At 50.8% G+C, this 25,434-nt stretch overlaps 1 protein-coding gene across 2 annotated transcripts in view; it reads right to left on the minus strand.

Moving 5' to 3' along the window:
- The window catches only part of GMDS (GDP-mannose 4,6-dehydratase), a 423,498-nt gene that overhangs the window by 324,533 nt on the left and 73,531 nt on the right, over positions 1-25,434 (minus strand). For both annotated transcript variants that reach the window (XM_043450633.1, XM_043450632.1), the window contains exons 2-4: positions 11,783-11,827; positions 5,965-6,052; positions 4,471-4,580 (exon numbers count right to left, since the gene is read on the minus strand). In XM_043450633.1, the coding sequence (XP_043306568.1) occupies positions 4,471-4,580; positions 5,965-6,052; positions 11,783-11,827 (243 nt within the window). The remainder of the gene's footprint in view (positions 1-4,470; positions 4,581-5,964; positions 6,053-11,782; positions 11,828-25,434) is intronic.

A 25,434-nucleotide genomic window follows, 5' to 3' on the forward strand; every position in this document is an offset into this window, starting at 1 on the left:
CACCCAACAGCGCCCTGCACTTCTGAAGCCCCACCTCCACTCACCTCTGAATCTGTCTCCTGTTCAGAAACAAGGAGCTCATCCATGCTGCTTTTATTCAATGTAATTCTAGAAGTCCTAGCCACAGCAATCAGAGAAGAAAAAGAAATAAAAGGAATCTAGATGGGAAAAGAAGAAGTAAAACTGTCACTGTTTACAGATGACATGATGCTATACACAGAAAATCCTAAAGATGCTACCAGTAAACTGCTAAAGCTCATTAGAGAATTGAGTGAAGCTGCAGGAAACAAATCTGTTACATTCCTACACACTAACAATGGAATATCAGAAAGAGACATTAAGGAAACAATCCCGTTTACCATCACATCAAAAAGAATAAAATACCTAGAATAAACCTACCTAAAGAGGCAAAGGACCTGTACTCTGAAAACTGTAAGACACTAATGAAAGAAATCAAAGACAGCACAAACAGATGGAGAGATATATTCTTGGACTAGAAGAAACAACACTGTCAAAATAACTATATTACCCAAGGCAATCTACACATTCAATGCAATCCCTATCAGATTACCAATGGCGTTTGTCACAGAAAAGAATTTTTTAAATTTGTATGGAAACACAAAAGTCTCTGAACAGCCAAAGCAATCATGCGAGAGAACAGAGCTGAAGGAATCACACTGAGCAAAAGATGTGCAACATCACTAAGTATCAGGGAAACGCAAATCAAAGCTACAGTGAGGTATCAGTTCACAACAGTCAGAATAGCCATCATCAAAAAGTCTACAAACAGCAGATGCTGGAGAAGCTGGTACACTGCTGGTGGGAACACAAATTAGTGCAACCAATATAGAAACTAGTATGGAGGTTCCACAAACTAAAAAAAAGAAGAGCAAGTGATCCAGCAAACCCACTCCTGGGCATATGTTCAGGAAAGATGAAAACTCTATTTCAAAAAGATACATGCACCCCAATGTTCACTGTAGCACTATTTACAGTAGCCGAGACTTGGAAGCAACCTGTGTCCATCAACAGACGAATGGATAAAGAAGATGTTGTATGTATATACAAATGGAATATTAGACATAAAAAGGTGAAATAATGCCATTTGCAGAGACATGGATGACCCTACAGAGTGTCATATTAAGTGAAGATGGCCAGAGAAAGGCAAAAATCATATGATATCACTTGAATATGGAATGTAAAAAAATGATACAAATGAACTTCTTTACCAAAAAGATAGACTCACAGACAGAGAAAACAGATTTATAGCTACCAACAGGGATAGCAGGGTGGCAAGGTGAGAGATAAATTAGGAGTTTAGGGAATTAATTATGGAATTAATAATTATGGAATTAACATACGCACACACTACATATAAAATAGACAACAAAAATCTGCTGTACAGCACAGGGAACCACATTCTATTGTAAATTAACTACTTCAATTTAAAAAGTGGCTAATTAAAATTTCTGGGCTCCAAAATCACTGCAGATGGTGACTGCAGCCATGAAATTAAAAGACACTTACTCCTTGGAAGCAAAGTTATGACCAACCTAGACAGCATATTAAAAAGCAGAGACATTACTTTGCCAACAAAGGTCTGTCTAGTCAAGGCTATGGTTTTTCCAGTGATCATGTATGGATGCGAGAGTTGGACTATAAAGAAAGCTGAGTGCCAAAGAATTGATGCTTTTGAACTGTGGTGTTGGAGAAGACACCCTTGGACTGCAAGGAGATCCAACCAGTCGATCCTAAAGGAGATCAGTCCTGGGTGTTCACTGGACGGACTGATGCTGAAGCTGAAACTCCAATACTTTGGCCACCTGATGCGAAGAACTGATTCATTGGAAAAGACCCTGATGCTGGGAAAGATTGAGGGCAGGAGGAGAAGGGGACAACAGAGGATGAGATGGTTGGATGGCATCACCGACTCGATGGACATGGGTTTGGGTGGACTCCGGGAGTTGGTGATGGACAGGGAGGCCTGGTGTGCTGCGGTTCATGGGGTCACAAAGAGTCAGACACGACTGAGCGACTCAACTGAACTGAATTTAAAAAAAAAAAAACACATAGAGGCCACTCAAACCCAGCCCAGCGCCCCACCTGCCCACCTCCCATTCCTCCCAGCACACTTCTCACTCAGCTTACCTGGGACGCGCATCATGTCACAAACATGTTCCACGTTCTGACTCTCAGCCTTGTATTTTTACCTCGATTTCAACTACCTGCTCCCACTAACAGTGTCTGTCAACTCCTCCCTGAACCTCCCTGACACCATGCACGCTTTCCTGAGACTGAGATCACCTATCTCTAAAGACCCAAGGATGTCAGCGCCTGCCTCTGTCATCCGTGAGAAAGCCAAGAACCCCTGTGGCGGAGGTGGGTGCTCTACTCTGCCATGCACGCAATTGCCATTGAAGGGCTAACCTATTTTACAAGCCAAAATTCATCTCCAATTAAGCACTATTTCTGCCCATTAGCTGGCCTTTAGGCGAAGCAGACAAAACCCAATAAAAACAGACAAACTTCACGTAGGGCCACTTGGAGGAAATCAGCTAAGCCCCTGCGCTCTCTGTACTCACAGCCCGGCCACTCTGGGGTGCTAAGCAGACACCCCAGGACCGGCATGTATGGAAAGCATACCGGACTTTCTGAACTAATTACAAAGACGTTTTGGAGAAAGGGGAAGACTGACTCATTTAAGGCTAAAATGACAGGGGAAGTCCTTATATATGTAAGTCTATAAAATACCCTGCATCTTCCCACCATTCCACCTTATGACTTCTAGAGGTGATGAACCATCTATTAAACACCATCACAAAGGAAACGTCTTAATCTAAAGGAAGCTGAGTAACAGAGTATTCATTCCAAAACATTCTACTTTGTCTGGAGACAGCAAGAAACCTAGAGATAAATTACAACGTGAAGATGGACAGGCTGTCTCAATCCAGGATAAAGTCTTCACTGCTGGAGTCGCAGTTACTGCTTCTCTAGAGGAGAGGGGACAGGCCCTGAAGGCACAGCATGCCAGAGACACCTTTTCAGATGGAAAATACATTCAGAATCACTTAGAAAAATAACTCTGCTCTCAAAAGACAAGACCTTGACATGTTCCACAGCCCAGAGCTTAAGCGTGGATATAGAACAGAATCATCAGAAACTAAGAAAGGAAACAAGAAACCTTCCATGACAGCACAGACAGGTAAAGAAGTATTCTTACTGGTGGACTGGTTGCCATCCTCCAAAATTAACATCTTGGAGAAAAATGTGCTGGGAAGGTTTATGCTCAAATTTTAATTCTGGCGTCAATAATGAGACTGGGCTTTCTACTTGCTTCTCTTACTATGTTCTACCCTTGGTTTCATTGATCTAGTCTATAATTTCTTCCTTAAACTGGAAGAGATTATAAAACAGGCACTTAGTTTCATTTCGCCCCAAGCTGGGGGTGTGGAGAAACAGCAACCACCTCAAACACTTTCTGAAGCAAGAATTCCAGGTTTACTGATGAAACAGCCAAAAATGCTGATCGAGTTTCTGTTCCCTTTATTTTGGGGGAGGGGGCTGCTTTAACTTGGAGTTAGTTGCTTGTATTTCTAAGCTCCAGTAACTACCCTGATTAAACACGTATCTAAAAAGACTCATACCATCCCTGGCTGCGGATCTCACCCGGACACAGCAGCAGAAACTGGAGTCAAGCAGACTGCCAGAACCCTGGGGGTGGCTCCTCAGGTTTACTGTGACTTGTTCCAGAAAGACCCTTCTCTAAGGAGAGGTAGACAGACACCCGGAGAGTCTGCCTGAATCAACGGAAAGAAGTCAGCACGAGCTATGTGTGTCACAACAGGGAGGACAAGAGTCCAAACAGAGTTTTTCTCTCAGTCATTTTTACTACTCACAGGAAAACGTTAATTCCATTAATTCTGACATATTGGCACTCAAAAATACTATTTTCTCAGCCAGTAATATCATCACCACCAAAAATTAATATTAAAATGGAAGTTTTATTGACTTAATTTTCCAACATTTGAACAAAAGACTTCATTCACAATGTGAGTTAAGGTAGCAGAAAATACATCCAAGTGGGGTTCGTGACTGTAAGATCAACCCCAAAGAAATGAATACTTTTATTCTAATGTCATCAGTAAGATTTAATAGACTGTTCAGTAACAGAGAATATACTTTTTAAAAATGTATTAGCATTTCCATTAGGATTCTTAATACCCAAACTAGTGCGAAGAATTAAAACTTGAGGACTGGGACTAGTGGTTTTAGAACCGCATTAAGAAGCGCTCATTTGCCTTATTGTACAGCAGAAAGCAACACAACATTGTAAAGCAATTTTCCCCCAATTAAAAGTAAATTTAAAAAAATAAATTAAAAGACACGAAAGGAAAAAAAGCAGGAGCAACAGAAAAAGGTAAAATGCAGGACTCAGGATAGAGCAGAGAAAGCACGCCACGGCATGCTCACCTTGACGTGGCTCTGGGCTCCGAGGTTGTAGATCTCAGTGGGCTTCACCTCGTTGATGATCTTCACAAGGCAGGTGCTGTCGGTGAGGTCGCCGTAGTGCAGCTTCATGTCTGCAGAATCGAAACACACCGTGAGAGGGAAGGGAGTAGTAACGTGCCTTCTGAAAACCTGAGAACCAGACCAGCTCTGGGGTGGCAGTCCGTGACTGTCAGTCTGAAAAGAAACTAAACGGCAGAGGTCCACATTTGTTGCCACGTCTACAGAGGATTTGTAAAAACTCTGATGAGCTTTCTTTAAAAACACAATCATGACAGATGTTACACAATTAATGTATCTTATGGCGCCTGGGTGACTGTGAGACATGTCACAAAAGAATGAGATCCAAAGAAAATCTGGAAATAAAGTGTACACTCTCAAAAGAAATCTGTAACATACTGGTGGTGGTGAGGACGGCTCTATTCAGAAACTTCCATCCAGTCCTTCATAAACACCAGTCCTGAAGCCACTGTGGAATGCCTGACATGGGCCATGGCTGATTAAAAGACATCTAGAGTGTTCTGACCCCAGATCTCAGCTGATTCCCACATGGACTTCCCGGCTGTAAACAGGTGACACAGGCCAGTTGGCAACCTATTTACTTGATATTTTCCTTACTTTTACATTTTGGTCTACAGCTAAATCCAATGGCAGTACATTTCTGCATTTTGCACAAAACGATGACAATTTTCAGGGAGGCTTCACTGAACAACCTAAGTATTAAGGTGGAAAGACAACTAGCAGGTCATCTTCCTGATGACATCACTGCCTGTGCAATGAACCCAAACCTTCCAATATTCAGGGCCTTGATGTGAGTACAGGCTCCTGGAGGGTCTCTGCGGGCGGGTGGTACCCACGTCCTCATCACGCCTATGTCTCCCACATGCTGTGGGCCGTGATAAAGTCAACCTCTCTCTGCCTCCACCGGCAAAACAGACTCATTCATGACCTCAGGAACTGCTGCCAAGGTCAGATGAGAAAACTGGGATGTCAACTTGCAAATGTGTCACCGAAAACAGCACACAACTGCAGAGACTAACAGCTGCCTGTAGAGCTTTACACATATTTCTGACTGCCATCTGCCTTTGGACCTGTCCTCTCCAATCATTTTTAAAATTAATGTACCAAAGACGGCTTGACTTGATTAAACTAGACCAAACGTGCAAAGCAGAGGTGGGCTCTGTGGAGCTGATCTGACTCCAGGGCATGGGGACACCTGGAGATGGAGCTCAAAGGCTAGCCTGCGGGCTCTCAGGCAGCGCCGCCTGCCGAGCCCCTGGGCACAGCCTCAGCACAGTGACCCCACGGCCCAGGGCCGCAGGCAGGCAGGGAAGGGCTTCAGAGCGAGCAGACGGCAGTCAGGGGTGTGATGGGCTTTGAGGAGAATGACACTTGAAAACACCTTACCATAATATAGGAAGTTACACAGAAAGAGTTTAGAGACAGAGAACAGCTTACTTCCTTCAGTGTGAGCCTGAGGGTTCTTATACAGATGCTCGATTCGGCCAGTATTGAACGAACTGGATCGCCGTACAATTCCATGGACCTGCATTTTTATCAGGCGGAAGGAAAAGGCTAAATTATAAATCAGCAATGAAGACTGACTAGACACTCAGGTTATTCTGCTAACGTTCAGCTTTTTGAAAAAACACGTAACTGGGATGTACAGATATTACTTTGAATTAGTAGAAATAATTCCACCATTTGCTCTTCCCCCAGCCCCTGCCCATCACCTGCAGGCACCTCCCTCCATCCCTTTCCAGTGTTTTTACTTCCAATCTCAACGAAAGTATTTAGATAATGACGTGACTTCACAGTGAGCACTTAGCTGTAGATACTCAAGTGTCTCCTTTCCCAACCACACACACAAACACACACACACACACACACACACACACACACACTCTGTTAATCCTACTGCTGACAAAAACATCTCTTCCATTTGGAACTGAACACAGACCCTGTGAGGCTGCATCCATTGCAAGCCTGGCCCACCCCTCAGACTGGAACATGAGGTCAGGGCTCTGTGCCTCCCGGCCTGGCACCCCCGAGCGCTGCAGCAGGCACTGGCATCTAAGTAAACACACATCTCCACTCATGAGAGAACTGGGGAGCAGCTGATATTATGCAGTCATGTGGAAAAGCTAAGAAGGCTAAGGAGTTCAGGGCAGGGACAAGACTGAGGTCCTACAAGATTTAAGACATGAAGGAAACTCAAAGGAAGGGAGGGTTTTTTTCTTTCAGTCTTTATCTTTGACTTAACCATGACAAGTGTGAGGGGGAAAAAAGTAGTTGGAACCAGAATGCATACCTGTCCGACACTGAAGAAAAGACTGTTTGTGTCAGACACATTAGAGAAATTGTTCAAGACCTGCTCTCACTTCCTCCTCCGTGCTGCCAATGCTAATACCAGCTTATGTCACCGGCTGCCCACGTTCCAGTTCTCCTGGTGGCAGTTTTAATCCTTCTCTTATTTTAGAAGAGTTCGTTCTACGTTGGGTAGTTTCATTTGCAGCTGAATACACTTCTATATTTTAACTCAATCGTTTTCTGTCTATTTCAAACAAGAATTAATCCTTGGAGTGACTCAACTATTCCTAGTGTGGGGGGGTGGGGAGTTATAAGCACATAAGACTTTCTTTCAAAGAGAAAGAAATGTCATCATCATTTTACGTGGCATACATGAAAAACTGGCTTCTGCAAAGGGTACAACACACACACAATTAATAATTCTGCTGGTCAGATGCTTCATCCAAAGAGCTAAAACCACACTATTTCCCAAAAGAGGTAAAACCAAACAAGTTTGTAAACATGAGAATATTTTAAGACAGGAACGTCACAAACTTGGTTGACATTTCAGCAAGCCAACAGTAAAATCTAGGAAACATTACATTGAGATTTGGGTATACAAACCCCTTACTTAAGGGCTTCCCAGGTGGGGTTAGTGGCAAAGAACCTGCCTGCCAATGCAGAAGACATAAGAGACGCAGGTTCAATCCCTGGGTCGGGGAGATCCCCTGGAGGAGGGCATGGAAACCCACTCCAGTATTCTTGCCTAACATCATGGACAGCGAAGCCTGGTGGGCTACAGTCCATGGGGCTGCAAAGAATCGGACATGACTGAAGTGACCTAGTACGCACACATACACACACACCCATTACTTAATTTAAAAGTAGAGAAAATTCTACTTACACTAAACCTTGAATTAATTCAACCTCATAGTCTCCAATTTTTCAAGTTGTTAATGACAAAGTTCAGCTACTCTATAAACTTAATAAACTTTGTTTAATAAAAACCAAGTTCACATGTATCCTTATACATATCAAAACTGGTATTTACTACCAAAGTTACTTCTGAAATACATAGATCTCAGATGTAAGTTGAGCTTTATTTAATAGGATAGAGGGAAATTTTTAAGTTCTAAAAACAGATAGTTTAGTTTTGACAATGAAAAACTATAAATAATATGATTTAGTCTTTTTCTCTTGAAGGCTGATCTCTGGATAAGTCACATATCTCACCCCAAAGCAAAGAGAAATGCTATATACATATACATTTTATATCAACATGAAGTGAAAGTATAAGTCACTCAGTTGTGTCCGACTCTTTGTGACCCAGGGACTATACAGTCCATGGACTTCTCCAGGCCAGAATACTGGAATAGGTAGCCTGACCCTTCTCCAGCGGATCTTCCCAACCCAGGAACTGAACCAGGGTCTCCTGCATTGCAGGCGGATTCTTTACCAGTTGAGTCACCAGGGACGCTCTTTATATAAACATAAAGGACTGTTAAAAATATTCAATGACATTGATGGACCCAGTATGAAAATCAGACAATTACACAAAGTCACAGCAAGTAAAGAATTTAGGACTTTACTGCCACACTTACAACCAAAAGCATTAAGCACTAGTTTGGGGCTTTAAAAAAAAACAAAACTGTGTTTTAATTTCCCCTCACTCCCAACTCTTGGTATGTGTATATAGGGGAAGAAAGACTGCCAAATGTTTAATCCATGACAGCAGGTATTATTCTAAGAACTAATGAAAGCTGAGTCTGTCTAGTTCTGAGACAGGTGAAATGCAAACTTTAAGACAAGCCAAAATGTGTGCACATTGGATAATCTAGTTAAGAATTCGAGATTAGTGGCTTTTTCTTACAGAAGGGATGTATTTAATAGGTAGGATTTTCTGTTTGTTTTTATAAGGATTTTTGGAGAAAAAGAAATGAGTGAGGAAACCAAAGTGAAAAGATGAATGAGCTAACTTTGAATAAATTTAACCAAAATTATTAAATTACAGAAGTTCAAAAAATTTCTAAAAATCTGAGGGTGTTAAATGGAAGTCAGCATTTCTGAAAAACAAAAAAAGTGATGAAAAAGAAAATATCAAGTTCTCACAATGTCAGAACAAAGCTGGTTTGACTTCAAATCCAAGAGTCAGATTAGGCTGTATAACACAGAAATGCTGATTAACTGACCACAATCGATTGACTGACCACAGTCAAGAAAATAGAAAGCCATGGCCACTGTATTTTTAAATTCTCCACGTCGCGGTTTCTCCTGAAGTAATTAGTCCTCCAGGGGCTGCTTGAGGCGCCTGCCTTTGAGAAGCCGGATGACTCTATACCGTCAACTGCCAGCACGCACAGGCTGTGCCTGCGCACGCACGGGCCGTGACCGCGCACGCACGGGCAGAGGCCGGCACATACGGGCAGCGGCCAGCACATAGACGGGCAGTGACCGCGCTCGCACGGGTCGTGACCGCGCACACACGGGCAGAGGCCGGCACGCACGGGCAGTGACCGCGCTCGCACGGGCCGTAACCACGCACGCACAGGCATTGGCCGGCACATAGACGGGCAGTGCCCGCGCACGCGCGGGCCGTGATCACATGCATACAGGCCGTGCCCGTACACAGACTGTCCTCTGCAGAGTGAAAGCACGGCGCACTCACAGCCTCTCCGATCGTGACTCCCACCCACAGGCTAGCACGTCGGCCTGTGGAGGGAAGACGTGGCCATCAGGCCAACAGCCAGCGCAGTGCAGAGTGAAAGCCACGGAAAGCTTGGCCTCTTCGCACCGAGGCCTCGAGGATTTCCAGCAACTCAGAAGGAAGGACCCACAGCTGAGGAACCGATGCTCGGGAGCTGGTCCTAGCAGACAGCCCCCGGGGCCTGCACAGCCCACGCCCGCGCTTCTCTCCTGAGGCTCCCTGGGGATGGCTCCTCTCGGGCAGGGACACCGCGCTCACCTGTCCTCTGTTTATATTCTGAGTCCCTGTGCCCCTGTCACCGAGTGGAGCAATATAGGTTGTCCACATACTCCCAGATGCAGCTTTTCAAGGGTTTGACCGTGTCCTTCATTTTTCTGGTTTCTCTGTATTTCTGCACAAATAGGTACAAAAGCATATTGTTGGCTTATCTGCTAACGACGATGCCAGGAAGGCACGCACCTGAAACCAGGTACCTTCACAGGAAGCTTCACTCCTCTGGTTTCCTTTTCCCTCATGATGAAAAGAAGCAGGCGCAGGGCTGGGCCCTGGTCAACGTCACACTCCTGCCCTTCCCTGGTGCGGGTGACAGGTGGGACCAAGGGCCTCCTGCAGAGGCTGCGTCCGTCGGCTGGTCAGCACCAAGCTGCACGCCCTGCCTTTCCTATGAGGGTCAGCCCACAGGCCTCTGGGCGCCTCTGCACTGTTGCCCACGTGTGTCTCACCTGCTCTTCACCATGATCTGGGGGACACGGGTACACAGTTCCTAACTCTCCAAGAGGCCGTGGAGTTGGCAAGTGGCAGGAAAAGATAAAGACTCAGTCCTGCGTGGAGATGGCCAGGGGCTGCCTTGGAAGGCCTGGCTCACCCCCTGCTCCAAGTTGGCTGGCACGCTACAAAGGGGCAAATTGCCCTCTGCACTTTAACAATGTGTAGAATTAAATCTGTAAAGGTTAAAGGGAGATTTTCTACAAAACCTGAGAATTATTGGCTTTTCTCATCACAAGATGACACCTGCAGACATCCTGTAAATAATGAACACAGGCTAGATCTGCTCTCTTTATGACCACTCAATATCTCTGTGTGTGTGTGTGCGCTCAGTCACTCATGTCTGACTCTGTGACCCCATGGACTGTAGCCTGCCAGGCTCCTCTGTCCATGGGGTTCTCCAGGCAAGAATACTGGAGCTGGCCTTTTCCAAGTGGGTTGCCATTTCCTTCTCTAATCATACCATATATAACATAACTAAAATGCTCTGCTTTGCAGAATACAAATTGCTCACTCAATTATTACAGGAATCCATGTATATGAACATGTGTGTACATGTATATTTCTATAATTACATTTGACCTATCTTGATGGCATTACAAGATGTAGAACTAGTTATTATTTGATAAGGGCACAGAAGGTTTAATCATATCTGCTCCTAATTAAAGTCCAGGAGTTAAAGTTCTCAAAAAAGATTATGAGTTACAATAAAAAAAAATTCCTTTTCTTCAAATCCTGCTGGTGCTTAGCTGCCAGATTCCTTGCTATTGCTTTTCCATTGGTCCATGGTGCACATTTTTTAAACAACGCACCTGCCATTGGAAAAATGTGGCACCCCAAATTATTCATGTAAACACCCCCGAATCAGGTGGGAACATGTGGGCTGCTACTCGTGATTCTGTTCACTGCAGAGCACAGGGCTCTAGAGAGGTGCATATCCAAAAACTGTTCTTAAAAAGGGGAAGGTGTGCACACGGAGCTACACCCATTTCACATATAAAATTCCTGTTTGTTTTGGGGAAAGCAAACTTCCAAGCAAACTTGGAAGGAGGAGAAGGAGGAGAAAAGGAAGACGAGGGCAAGAGCAGCAAATGCAGCTGCCGCGCGTGCTGCCCCGACCCACCGGCCAAGGGCTGGAAAGCCGGCATCCTGAGGTCAGCTCTGCCGCTCAGGCTGGGGGGCACCATAGCTGTTACTGCTCGGTGCAAATCAAGGGGCTTCACTGGGAGCGGGACATTTCTGTGTAGCACACGACCTCATAAAGTCACCCGAGAAGGGCACGGCGGGCCTGGCTGCCGGTTTATCTGAGAATGTGGGGAGCGTGCAGAGCAGGGAGCCGGGAGGGGGCCGCCCGCGTTCGCCAGCAGATAAACTGCACAATGGGCTGGCGCGGGGACAGGCCCGGGGGCTCATTCCGCCCCTGCCTCCTTATCAGGGTTTCCGTGGAAAACACGCACAGAGGAAACAGGAAGCAGGAGGCTGCGGAGTCCGCGGGATTCCACTGGCCCCGGGACTCACCTCGTAGCCCTTCTCCAGCAGGAACTCAGCCAGGTAGGAGCCGTCCTGGAAGACAAGGAAGAGGGACAACGTCAGACCCACCGCAGTCACGACCAAGGTTTGAGAACAGGCTTTCAGGGGCTCTGTGGACGTAAACAAGGCCCACAGCACCCGATGAGAAAAACGATGCAGACGACATCCGACGTGAACACTGTGTGCTGCTCTGCTGTCCTCCAGGCCTTCCCACAGGCGGGAGCTCAGCTGAGCCCGCGGGGGGGACAAGGCGGGGACGCTGGCATCACTACCTGCACAGGGAGAGATACTGAGGTCCGGGGACACTGGGGGCAACAGGCAGAATGTGAGGCTTCAGAGTCTGGTGGATCTGGTTCAGGTTTGGCCACTTGTAAGCCGTGTGAAACACAGAACTTGTGGGCCTCCTGAAGGCCTTGGTGCTGCTGGGACATAAAGCAGGAGGCTGACAGAATCGGGGGTGGGGTCACTACAGGAGGGATGAGACAGGAGCTGCGGGGGCTGGGGAGGGGGAGGGGGAGGGGAGGGAGGGGGAGGGGGAGGACTCGCGGGCAGGGCGAGGGGGCCGAGAACCGGGGTGCTGACTTCCCCGGGAAAAGCCAGCACGTGGAGAAGAGACCCCCCAGGCTTCAAACCCAAGGGTCTGGAAAGTCACAAGAAAGGGTTTAGGGGTTTTGAGGCGGGGCGGAGGTGGGGGCGGTAGACATGATCAGATCTGTATCATCCCTGCCCGTGGGCAGGCACACATAGATGGATTTCAATAGAAGGAGTGCACTTATTTTATATAGAATAGTAAGAGCTTCGTTTGTATGCATCTTAAGTCGAGCATTCTCTAAGATCAAGGTGTCGGACTAAACACAGAGATTCGCAACTTGGTTTTTGGGTTTTGTTTTTAATTTTATTTATTTTATGTATTTAGGCTGTGCGGGGCCTCTGTTGCTGCCAGGTCCTTCTCTAGCTGTGACAGGCGGGGGCCCTCCTGCAGTTGCAGCGTGGGCCTTCTTGTGGCATCCTCTCTTGAGGCTCCCGAGCTGCAGTGTGAGGCTTCTCCTTGTGGCATCCTCTCTCGTTGAGGCTCCCGAGCTGCAGTGTGAGGCTTCTCCTTGTGGCATCCTCTCTCGTTGCTCCAGAGCTGCAGTGTGAGGCTTCTCCTTGTGGCATCCTCTCTCGTTGAGGCTCCCGAGCTCAGAGCTCCAGAGCTCAGGCCCAGTAGCTCTGTTGCACAGGCCAAGCTGCTCCACGGCAAGTGGGATCTTCCCAGATCAGGATCAAACCCTGCGTGGGCAGGCAGAGTCTTCACCACTGAGCCACCAGGGAATCCCCTCTCAACTTATTTTCTAAAATTCTTTTTAAAATGTCTAAGGAAGGAGAGGGGGTCTATGTAAACTATTCTATGTGCCACTTTCAGGGAAAGAAAGTATGAGCGTCATCTAACTAAACCACTAAGAGGCCACACGGCACAAACTAACGTTCAGGAGACAGCGGTGCTTCAGACCACCCCCAGCCCTGCCCAGGTGACCAGGTATTTCACAACCAGCCCCAGAGCTGCGTTTCTGCTCCCAGCCCAGGCGGGCCCCTCACCCGTCCGGACTTCACAACTGCTGGGGCTCTGTGCTCAAATCTGGTTGGGAGCACTTGGGTTTTCTTTGGTTTCCTAAGTTTGAAGAAAACCTTAAAATATCCTTTTGAGCTTCAAAGGTTCCTACCAGATACTCCAACAATAAGAAAAATGAAGCGGGCTTTATTCCTATCATTGCTGGACTCAAAGCTGGAACTGGAGACACCCTGTGGGTCCTGGAAATGGCGCGGTTGCCTCGAGGGTGTTCACGCTTTAGCGCAGAAGTCAGGACGAACTCCGGCAGGACCACTCGGCCAGGGTGCCAGGGACACATTTTGCGGTTCATTGAAACATGCAGCAAATTTCCTTCTAACTCCTTGACGTAAATATTCCGGTTTACAGACTCATGTGGAGAAGAGAAACGGTCTGGCGTATTCCTTTTCCTCTCCCGCTCATGACATACACACAGCTGCTTGGTTTCACACACCCAACATGCAAAGTAAATCAGACAAGTCTGCTGAACAATGCGAACTCCGACAAGCCAGGTTGATCGGCAGGGCCATCAGAAATTTGAGGATAATCAAAAGCCTTATAAATCAGTCAATCCGAAAATAGCTTGACAGAAAAGCATCTATAACAACAACGTCACAGGCAGTCAGATCGCCCTGGAGAGACGTGTTTCTTCTCGTCTGTGCTGTTGTCATTTTGAAGTGCTCCACACTATGCACATTTTTTGTTTTTCTTGGAATAAAAATTTTAAATGCACTGTACTTCACCACGGTTGCCCAGAATGTTTTAAAAAGGAAAAAAGGCATCAGTGAGACCCTGGGGGAGGGGGCGAGCTGTGATTATCCGGACGCTGATGCGAAGCAGGCCTGCCGGGACTGGACGCTGTCAATAGGTCTTGTTCTTCTCACCCGGCCCTCCTCAAACTTTCCAGCCGCCTGGAACATTCTGCACCAGCGGTGGCACCCGCTTCCTCCCCACTTCCTTGCCAGGCCTCCCGAGCGATAGGGCCGGCAACACAGTGTGGGAACGGAGCTGCGGGGCCCTGGGCCCGGGCTCCCCTGGTCCCCAACCCTGCGCCGAAGCCCCTCCGGCAGGACGGGTGGAAGACTGACCCGTCACGCCCCCGAGGCCACAGCCAGACACCCGACTCTGCGAATGCGAGGGCTAAGGGACTGAGAGCCGCTCACTCACCACGAGCAGACTGACTCGGGGACAGGTTCCCGCCCGGGCTCAGGAAACGTGTCCCCATCACAGAAACGTTTTCACTGGAGAGCTGACACTCCAACTGTGACTCTTTCCATCTGACTTTGCACACAGCTATTAAAAGAAGCTCCGTTCCATATTAAAGGCTGTACAGTTTGAAGTAAGCACTGTGGCTCTGACATTTTCAAAACACAGAAGTATTTTCTATTTTATTCTCGCAGGAACACCCCTGGAGGGCAAGCAGCCACTCGGCCCATGAGCTACAGAGGCAGGTGGAGGTCAGCTGCCCACCTAGTCCCCACCGTGAGAGGGGAGGCAGCCCGGGGCTCCCACCACTGTCACCCAGAAAACACGCTCCACCCCCGGGACCCACCAGCCCATGCCAAAACCCAGCACAGTAATAAGAACTCCAAAACGGATTCATTGGTAAATCAAATTGCTTTTGTTGCTTTGCCATCATGACAGGGCACCTTGTGGATTAAATGGTGCTTCTTGTTTTATCCAAGTGACCCAAACGCAGATCCCATAACTTCGGGGCCACCTGGAGCTCGAGGACTGGCAGGACGCAGGGCCTCACGTGGGCACCAGCCTCTGGGGAAGTGCCACAGTGCTGTTCGGAGGACTTGGGTTGGTGGTGGATGTTCATTCTGGGCTGGGAAGCCCAGGGGGCAGAGCCACAGTCTAGAATCCAAAACAGGCAGATTTCAGTGCCTGGGGCTGCAACTGTGTCCCTGAGTAGCTCTGTCCTTCACCTCGGTGGAATGTTCCAGATATAAACCCATAAAATTCACAGCAACACTAGAAATTAACTGAATCATATCTTAATTGTGGAATAAAAATTATCTAAAATTTCACATCTATGAAAAGCTGAAGGACGTGGAGGAAGGTTCCCCATTCTCCTGATGTCCAGGGCAGGCTGAAATAGCCCTGACGACTCTCATGCCCACCCACGACCACACACGACGTGCCTGGACACCCACCTTCCCGCAGAGAGGAGGGGACATTTCTCCTCTCTTTCCAAACATGGACCCTCTTCCAGCCCAGAGAATGAATGAGAGGGACGCCGTCTCAGATGCAACAATGAGCACCTGGCCCCTCTGACCAGCACCTGAATCAGACCGGACGTTTCTGCCAAAGCATCGCCAGCAGCTTCTTCACACAGAGGAAAACAAGCGGAATTGGGTGAAGAACAGGCCGCTGATAAAATCAACTCCCTTGTTTTCATCACCTTGAGCACCGGGAAGTAAAACACCCCTCCTGGAAGGAGAGAGCATCACCGACACTGACTGCACGGACTTTAAGTCTAGGCGTGCGGGTCACCCTACGGCGAGTCTGGGCGTGCGGGTCACCCTACGGCGAGTCTGGGCGTGCGGGTCACACTACGGTTAGTCTGGGCGTGCCGGTCACTCTACAGAGAGTCTGGGCGTGCGGGTCACCCTACGGCGAGTCTGGGCATGCGGGTCACCCTATGGCGAGGCTGGGCGTGCGGGTCACCCTACGGCGAGTCTGGGCGTGCGGGTCACCCTACAGTTAGTCTGGGCGTGCGGGTCACTCTACAGTTAGTCTGGGCGTGCGGGTCACCCTACGGCGAGTCTGGGCGTGCCGGTCACCCTACAGTTAGTCTGGGCGTGCGGGTCACCCTACGGCGAGTCTGGGCGTGCCGGTCACCCTACAGTTAGTCTGGGCGTGCGGGTCACCCTACGGCGAGTCTGGGCATGCCGGTCACCCTACGGCGAGTCTGGGCATGTGGGTCACTCTACAGTTAGTCTGGGCGTGCCGGTCACTTACAGTTAGTCTGGGCGTGCCGGTCACTCTACAGCGAGTCTGGGCGTGCGGGTCACCCTACGGCGAGTCTGGGCGTGCCGGTCACCCTACAGTTAGTCTGGGTGTGCGGGTCACTCTACGGCGAGTCTGTGCGTGCCGGTCACTCTACAGAGAGTCTGGGCGTGCGGGTCACCCTACGGCGAGTCTGGGCGTGCCGGTCACGCTACAGTTAGTCTGGGCGTGCCGGTCACCCTACGGCGAGTCTGGGCGTGCCGGTCACCTACGGCGAGTCTGGGCGTGCGGGTCACACTACGGTTAGTCTGGGCGTGCCGGTCACTCTACAGAGAGTCTGGGCGTGCGGGTCACCCTACGGCGAGTCTGGGCGTGCGGGTCACCCTACGGCGAGTCTGGGCGTGCGGGTCACCCTACGGCGAGGCTGGGCGTGCGGGTCACCCTACAGTTAGTCTGGGTGTGCCTGTCACTCTACAGTTAGTCTGGGCGTGCCGGTCACTCTACAGCGAGTCTGGGCGTGTGGGCGGTCCACTATACAGTTAGTCTGGGCCGTGCCGCGATCACCTCTTACCGGGGGGCGGAGTCTGGGCATTGTGGGTCACTCTACGGCGCAGTCTGGGCGTTGCCGCGTCACTCTACAGTTATCTGGCGTGCCAGTCACTCTTACGGCGAGTCTGGGTGTGCGGGTCACTATACAGTTAGTCTGGGCGCGCGGGTCACCATTACGGTTAGTCTGGGCGTGCGGGTCACCCTACGGTAGTCTGGTTCTGCCGGTCACATATACAGTTAGTCTGGTCGTGCCGGCGTCACCCACGGCGAGTTCTGGGCATGGTGGGTCACCCTACGGTTAGGTCTGGGCAGTGCGGGTCCACCCTACGGCGAGTCTGGGCGTTTGCGGTCACTCTACAGCGAGTCTGGGCGTTGCCCGGTCACCCTATGCGAGGTACTTGGGCGTGCCGGTCACCCTACGCGCGAGTCTGGCATGTGGGCTCACCCTTACAGTTAGTCTGGGCGTTGCGGGTCACTCTTACGGAAGTTCTGGGCGTTGCGGGTCACCCTACGGCGAGTCTGGAGCGTGGCCGGTCACCTACAGTTTAGTCTGGGCGTGCGGGTCACCCTACGGCGAGTCTGGGCGTGCCGGTCACCCTACAGTTAGTCTGGGCGTGCGGGTCACCCTACGGCGAGTCTGGGCGTGCCGGTCACCCTACAGTTAGTCTGGGCGTGCGGGTCACCCTACGGCGAGTCTGGGCATGCCGGTCACCCTACGGCGAGTCTGGGCATGTGGGTCACTCTACAGTTAGTCTGGGCGTGCCGGTCACTTACAGTTAGTCTGGGCGTGCCGGTCACTCTACAGCGAGTCTGGGCGTGCGGGTCACCCTACGGCGAGTCTGGGCGTGCCGGTCACCCTACAGTTAGTCTGGGTGTGCGGGTCACTCTACGGCGAGTCTGTGCGTGCCGGTCACTCTACAGAGAGTCTGGGCGTGCGGGTCACCCTACGGCGAGTCTGGGCGTGCCGGTCACGCTACAGTTAGTCTGGGCGTGCCGGTCACCCTACGGCGAGTCTGGCGGCGGTGTCACCCCTACTGCGTGAGTCTGGGCGTGCGGGTCAACTCTACGGCGAGTCGGCGATGTGCGGTCACTCTTACAGAGAGTCTGGGCGTGCCGGTCACTCTACAGAGAGTCTGGGCATGCGGGTCACCCTACGGCGAGTCTGGGCGTGCCGGTCACTCTACAGCGAGTCTGGGCGTGCGGGTCACTCTACAGTGAGTCTGGGCGTGCCGGTCACTCTACAGAGAGTCTGGGCGTGCCGGTCACTCTACGGCGAGTCTGGGCATGTGGGTCACTCTACAGTTAGTCTGGGCGTGCCGGTCACTCTACGGCGAGTCTGGGCGTGCCGGTCACCCTATGGCGAGTCTGGGCGTGCGGGTCACTCTACGGCGAGTCTGGGTGTGCGGGTCACTATACAGTTAGTCTGGGCGTGCCGGTCACCCTACGGCGAGTCTGGGCGTGCGGGTCACCCTGAGTCTGGGCGTGCCAGTCACTCTACGGCGAGTCTGGGCGTGCGGGTCACTCTACGGCGAGTCTGGGTGTGCGGGTCACTCTACAGAGAGTCTGGGCGTGCCGGTCACCCTACGGCGAGTCTGGGCGTGCGAGTCACCCTGAGTCTGGGCGTGCGGGTCACTCTACAGAGAGTCTGTGCGTGCCGGTCACCCTACGGCGAGTCTGGGCGTGCCGGTCACTCTACGGCGAGTCTGGGCGTGCGGGTCACACTACGGTTAGTCTGGGCGTGCCGGTCACTCTACAGAGAGTCTGGGCGTGCGGGTCACCCTACGGCGAGGCTGGGCATGTGGGTCACTCTACGGCGAGTCTGGGCGTGCCGGTCACTCTACAGTTAGTCTGGGCGTGCCAGTCACTCTACGGCGAGTCTGGGTGTGCGGGTCACTATACAGTTAGTCTGGGCGTGCGGGTCACTATACAGTTAGTCTGGGCGTGCGGGTCACCCTACGGTTAGTCTGGGCATGCCGGTCACTATACAGTTAGTCTGGGCGTGCGGGTCACCCTACGGCGAGTCTGGGCATGTGGGTCACTCTACAGTTAGTCTGGGCGTGCCGGTCACTCTACGGCGAGTCTGGGCGTGCGGGTCAACCTGAGTCTGGGCGTGCCGGTCACCCTACGGCGTTAGGTCCTGGGCCGCGTAGCGGGGTCCACCCTAGTCTGGGCGTGCCAGTCACTCATATTGGCGCAGTCTGGCGCGTGCGGGTCACTCTATAGTGAGTTTGGGCGTGCTGGGTCACCCACGGCGAGTCTGGGCGTGCGGGTCACCCTACGGCGAGCTGGGCGTGCGGGTCACCCTGAGTCTGGGCGTGCGGGTCACCCTACAGAGAGTCTGGGCGTGCGGGTCACTCTACGGCGAGTCTGGGCGTGCGGGTCACCCTACGGCGAGTCTGGGCGTGCGGGTCACCCTGAGTCTGGGCGTGCCGGTCACCCTACGGCGAGTCTGGGCGTGCGGGTCACCCTGAGTCTGGGTGTGAGGGTCACTCTACGGCGAGTCTGGGCGTGCGGGTCACTCTACGGTTAGTCTGGGCGTGCCGGTCACTCTACAGAGAGTCTGGGCGTGCGGGTCACACTACGGTTAGTCTGGGCGTGCCGGTCACTCTACAGAGAGTCTGGGCGTGCAGGTCACCCTACGGCGAGGCTGGGCGTGCAGGTCACCCTACGGCGAGTCTGGGCGTGCGGGTCACCCTACAGTTTAGTCTGGGCGTGTCCGGTCACTCTACAGTAGGTCCTGGGCGTGCCGGTCACCCTACGGCGAGGTCTGGGCGATGCGTGGGTCACTATACAAGTTAGTCTGGGCGTGGCCGGTTCACTCATACAGAGAGTCTGGCGCGTTTGCGGGTCACCCTAACGGCGAGTCTGGGCGTGCCGGTCAACTCTACGGCGAGTCTGGGCGTGCCGGTCACCCTACGGCGAGTCTGGGCGTGCCGGTCACTCTACAGTTAGTCTGGGCGTGCCGGTCACCCTACGGCGAGTCTGGGCGTGCGGGTCACCCTGAGTCTGGGCGTGCCGGTCACTCTACAGTTAGTCTGGGGGTGCGGGTCACTCTACGGCGAGTCTGGGCGTGCAGGTCACCTTACGGCGAGTCTGGGTGTGCGGGTCACTCTACAGTTAGTCTGGGCGTGCCAGTCACTCTACAGAGAGTCTGGGCGTGCGCGTCACCCTACGGCGAGTCTGGGCGTGCGGGTCACCCTACGGCGAGTCTGGGCGTGCCGGTCACCCTACGGCGAGTCTGGGCGTGCGGGTCACCCTACGGCGAGTCTGGGCGTGCCGGTCACCCTATGGCGAGTCTGGGCGTGCCGGTCACTCTACGGCAAGTCTGGGCGTGCGGGTCACCCTACAGAGTCTGGGCGTGCGGGTCACCCGGCGAGTCTGGGCGTGTGGGTCACTATACAGTTAGTCTGGGCATGCCGGTCACTCTACGGCGAGTCTGAGCGTGTGGGTCACTATACAGTTAGTCTGGGCGTGCGGGTCACCCTACAGAGAGTCTGGGCGTGCGGGTCACTCTACGGCGAGTCTGGGTGTGCGGGTCACCCGGCGAGTCTGGGCGTGCGGGTCACCCTACAGTTAGTCTGGGCGTGCGGGTCACTCTACAGTGAGTCTGGGCGTGCGGGTCACCCTACAGAGAGTCTGGGCGTGCCGGTCACTCTACGGCGAGTCTGGGCGTGCGGGTCACCCTACAGTTAGTCTGGGCATGCCGGTCACCCTACGGCGAGTCTGGGCGTGCCGGTCACTCTACAGAGAGTCTGGGCGTGCCGGTCACTCTACGGCGAGTCTGGGCATGCCGGTCACTCTACAGTAAGTCTAGGCGTGCTAATCACTCCACAACACACATTTTCAGCTAACCGCAGTTACAATGGCAAAGGCATCTGTACCTCCAGTGAGCGAAGCACAGACACCTCAAAGGTGGACAGAAGTCGCTGCTGTGAACTGGAATGAGAAATGCCCCTGGGAAGACGAGCTCTGGCAGTGTGAGAAATCCAGAGGCAGGATGTATTGTGAAAGCATTTTCACCGGGCACATGGCTGCGACACAGATCACTGGACAAAATCTCCATCAGAAACACAGATTTCAAAAGCCCAACGGGATTAATTAATCCCACTGTCTCAATTACAGGTCAGGGAATGGAGACTGAAAACGCTAAATGTTCAGCGTCCAGTCACACAGTTAGGAAGTAGCAGAAAAAAAAAAAAAAAAAAAGCAAGAAAGAGAGAAAAGAAAAAAACAGATCTCCAGAATCTCAGATCTCAGAATTTTCCACTAAAAGGTTCTGTGAAAAGAGCTAAAGTGAAGAGACTGGACGGATGCCCACAGCTGAGAAGCAGACGGAAGACCAAGACGGAGCCCGCAAGGGTCAGGAGGGCAAGTACGAACTGACAGAAGGGTCAGCAGGACTCAGGACACCATCAATACACAAAACATGCAGATAATCCCACTCCTGCCGTCTTTAGAGTCGAAAATTATTTCCCCACAACAGCTGAGGTAACCAAAGGGCAGATTCTCACTCTGTGATTTACCTTCCGATAGAGAGAAGTGATATCCCTGATGACTCAGATGGTAAAGAACCAGCCTGCAATGCAGCAAACCTGGGTTCGATCCCTGGGTTGGGAAGATCTCCTGGAGAAGGGAATGGCAGCCCACTCCAATATTCTTGCCTAGAGAACCCCATGGACAGAGGAGCCTGGAGGTCTGCAGTCCATGGGATTACAAAGCGTCGGACACAACTTTCATTTTCAGAGACCAGTGATCAGCGGTCCCTGCACAACCAAGAATGAGGGACACTCCTCTCGGACATGACCCTCTGCTGGGAAAGGGCCACTGCACGCACACCTCACACAAGCACAGTTCACACGTGCACGCCTCACACGCACATGCCTGATACACACACGCCACACACACGCACACCACACACCTCACACACACACACACACACACACATGCTTGCCATACGCCTCACACACACCTCATACATCCAGAGGTGACACTGGTTCTGCTGCCGATCCAGGACCTCCCAGGAAACCGTGATGAGCTGGAAGGTTAAGGGCAGCATTTTAGAAAGAGGCTGGACATCCCCCACCACTGTCAGCCTAAACATCACTCTATCTTCAGTTCTTTCCCACAAGCATTCTCAAAATTTTGTAAAGCTAATTTCAAATTAACATTCAATTTCAAAGGACTCCAATGTTAAGTCTTGTGTCTAATGGTAAACTTAATATAAAATATCATAGAGGAAAGAAATTACCTAAAAAGTTAATTTTAGAAAATATTTTATTTTTAGCTTAATAGGTTAAAAAATGATGTTTTTCTTTCCATTTTTTGATTAGGATAATATTAAGACTGACAAGGCTTTTGTGTTTATGACTGTGTGCCCTATTTCTTCCGGAAATGATTTATTCTTATCTTTAATATTTCTTATACATTTTTCTAGTAGGCTGTATTTCCTCAATTAGTTTGTTTCTCTAAGCATCTAGAACATATATAAAACCAACTAATTTCTATCTCCAATAAAAGACACTCAAAAAATATTTGGAAATAGGTGAGCAGAGATTTTTAGTGGTAGAACGAACCCCCATGATAACTGGTTTAAAATGCATTCCTTTCAAACTGCAAATGATTATTGTAAACTCTTGGTTTAATGAGCAAAGAAGAATGAAAACACAAAACGCTGAACTCCAGGGGCATCGACACAACCCAGCACTTGGCAGCACCTCTGACTCCAACACGGCAAAATGCTTTCCTATGATTTAGGGAGATGTTGTAAGAAAAGTGGGCTTGGAGGGAAGAGCTGCTAATAAGGCAGAGAAAGATCACTTCTAATCACACGGTTAGAAGGACAACTCACACAGTCCAGCAGTCCCAGAACGGCCTAGAAAGCCTCAGAAGCAGGTCCAGAGGCCCTGAGCACACACGTGCGTGGTGGGTGTGACACGCACATGGCACGTGGATCGTCCTGTGGGAGACGGTGGTCCGCCTCCTGCCCACCTCCCCTCCCTTCTAAATCATGAGCCCCTTCAGTTTGAACTCTGGGCCTCTTCTGTCTCCCGTATTGACGCTCATGCTGAAGTTTCTACCCTTCACAGGGAAGCAGAGGTCCTCATGTGAGCTGGTATCACTGCAGACGCCGATGACACCGGTGCTAACAGCAAGGGTGAGCGCTCACTTAGCACGTGGGCCAGGTAGCCGTGCTCCCAGCGCTTCACGACCACTAACACGTCTTCACAACAGCCTATGCAGTTGACACCAGTATTACATCCATTTTACAGATGAGCAAACTGAGGTGAACTGGGACCACGCCACATGCAGGAGATCCCAACTGGAAAACAGAGAAAGGATCACACTGTATAGACTTGTAATAAACGATGTATATGGCACCTGCTTCACTAAATAGGGTCAGTCACTCTGTAATGACGGGCCTACAGATGTTGGGACGTAAAATCCAGTCTCTACAGAACTTGTTAACAAAGCAAAGTGTCACAGACTAGTGAGTATCCAACCCTCACCAGGCCACGGGTGTCTGGGGATGGAGGACAGGGAGGAAGCCAGGGCCTCAGTCCCTCGCTGCAGGCCTGAAAGTATCTGGGAAGCCAGGCACTTCGTGACCGAGATAGGACTAGACTTCCATGCTGGCTCGGACCTCCAGCTTCACACGGGTCAGCTGCCCCACACGTGGACGGGATCAGCGGACTGGCCAGGTAACCTGTGAGCTGGCAGTGTCCTCTGCTGGGGTACCAGGAGACGCAGGAGTCCCGAGCGGAGGCAGGGCAGGGATAAAAGGAAGGCTAAGAAACACTCAAACCAGTTCATCCTAAAGGAAATCATTGAATATTGGTTGGAAGGACTGCTGCTGAAGCTGAAGCTCCAGTACTTTGGCCAACTGATGGGAAGAACTGACTCACTGGAAAAGACCCTGATGCTGAGAAAGATTGAAGGCGGGAGGAGAAGGGGATGACAGAGGATGAGATGGTTGGATGGCATCACCAACTCGATGGACATGAGTCTGAGCAGACTCTGGGGGATGGTGAAGGACAGAGAAGCCTGGCGTGCTGCCGTCCATGGTGTTGCAAAGAGCTAGACACAACTTAGCCAGTGAAGAAGACGAACTTCCATAGGACAGCGTCTGTGTTGGACAGCATGGTGCTCTGCGGAAATCCATCGCCACCCTCCAGCACAAAATCAAGGTGGGCGAAAACCGAGGAAATGTAAGAAGCAGGTCCCTGTCAACATCCCCTGCAAGGTCTGCCTGACTGGCCAGTTCAGTGCTGCTGTGAATAGCCTCTTTCAAGTTTGGAACAATATTCTAACTGAAAGTCTTCATAACTCACGGCTCCAGATACATCGATAAAGATTGGTCCAGATCTGTAGAAAGGTTGATAATAAATTACGAGTAAACTTCATGCTTAAAATAATCTCTTTGTAATAAATACGCACATACATTAAAGCTGCACAAAAATGGAAAACAGAGTTTCTCTCCCCTCTCCCCTTTCTTGTTATCTCTCAGTGACGGTCCACGCAACTAACGCTGTCTCTGCAAAGCGCATGCCTGCACAGCCCCCGTCCCCCGAGTGATTTATGCAGGAAGTGACTTTTTGCAGGACTCTCGCCAAAACAGAGCCACACTTTGTCCAGTGTTCAAGGCCATGCTTAATGAAAACTTCAAATTTGGAAGAAAAAAAAGTAGTACTGAAAAGAGAAGAATTATTAAGTTTTAGGATTTACCTGATTTATTAACACTTCCTTGTGCATTTCTTTTTAGAATTTGTGCCCTGCCTAATGGAGGAAGAAAAAACAAGTGTCCTTTCATTTACCGGCTTTAAAAAGGTCATGAGAATAACAAAAGGACACACATATATTGGCAGCTGTATCTTTTTCCATTTTACTGCACATTCAGTTATGAGGTTGTTACTTAAATGTCACCGTTGGTGATAAGTAGAGTTTACCTATTTGCAAACATTCTTGCTCTTTTTAACCTGATTTCTTTCAGGGGTAAAATCACGTGGCACAGTCAGGTGAGACTTCCTATCACAGGTACGGCCGTGACATAAACACCACCGGGGGCGCCCTCGGGCATTGCAGATCTGCTCTGCAAGCGTGGAGTCCCCAGGAAGCAGAGACACTGCAAATAACAGAAGGGACACAAGAGGAGAGCTGTGACTCGCGGGACATAGAACCACTGGACGATGACGAAAGTCAAGCGCATGCACACAGGCGTCCACGGAGGGCTGTGTCAGCGTCTCCCCGGAAAGCCGCCTGGCATCACATGGCTCCAGATGCCGCCCGGGGTAAGGGCGTTCCGGCGAGGCGAGGACAGGCAAGAGCCGAGCACCTCCTGGCTGCCAGGACAGGCTGACCTCAGCGGGCATGCGGCCTGCGGGCCGGTCAGCAGGAGACATCACTCTATGGACGAGGACATCCCTGTGCTTGCTTGCTGAGCGGCGCTATGTTACGCGTGAAGGTCTGCCACTCAGAGGAGGGGCCAAAAAGCACTTTGGGGGGACATCGCATGTTGAGAAGCACGCACCTCCACCCAGCCGGTGGCCATCTC

The sequence above is a fragment of the Cervus canadensis genome, chromosome 28, assembly GCF_019320065.1.
Source record: "Cervus canadensis isolate Bull #8, Minnesota chromosome 28, ASM1932006v1, whole genome shotgun sequence".
Taxonomy (NCBI): Eukaryota; Metazoa; Chordata; class Mammalia; order Artiodactyla; family Cervidae; genus Cervus; species Cervus canadensis.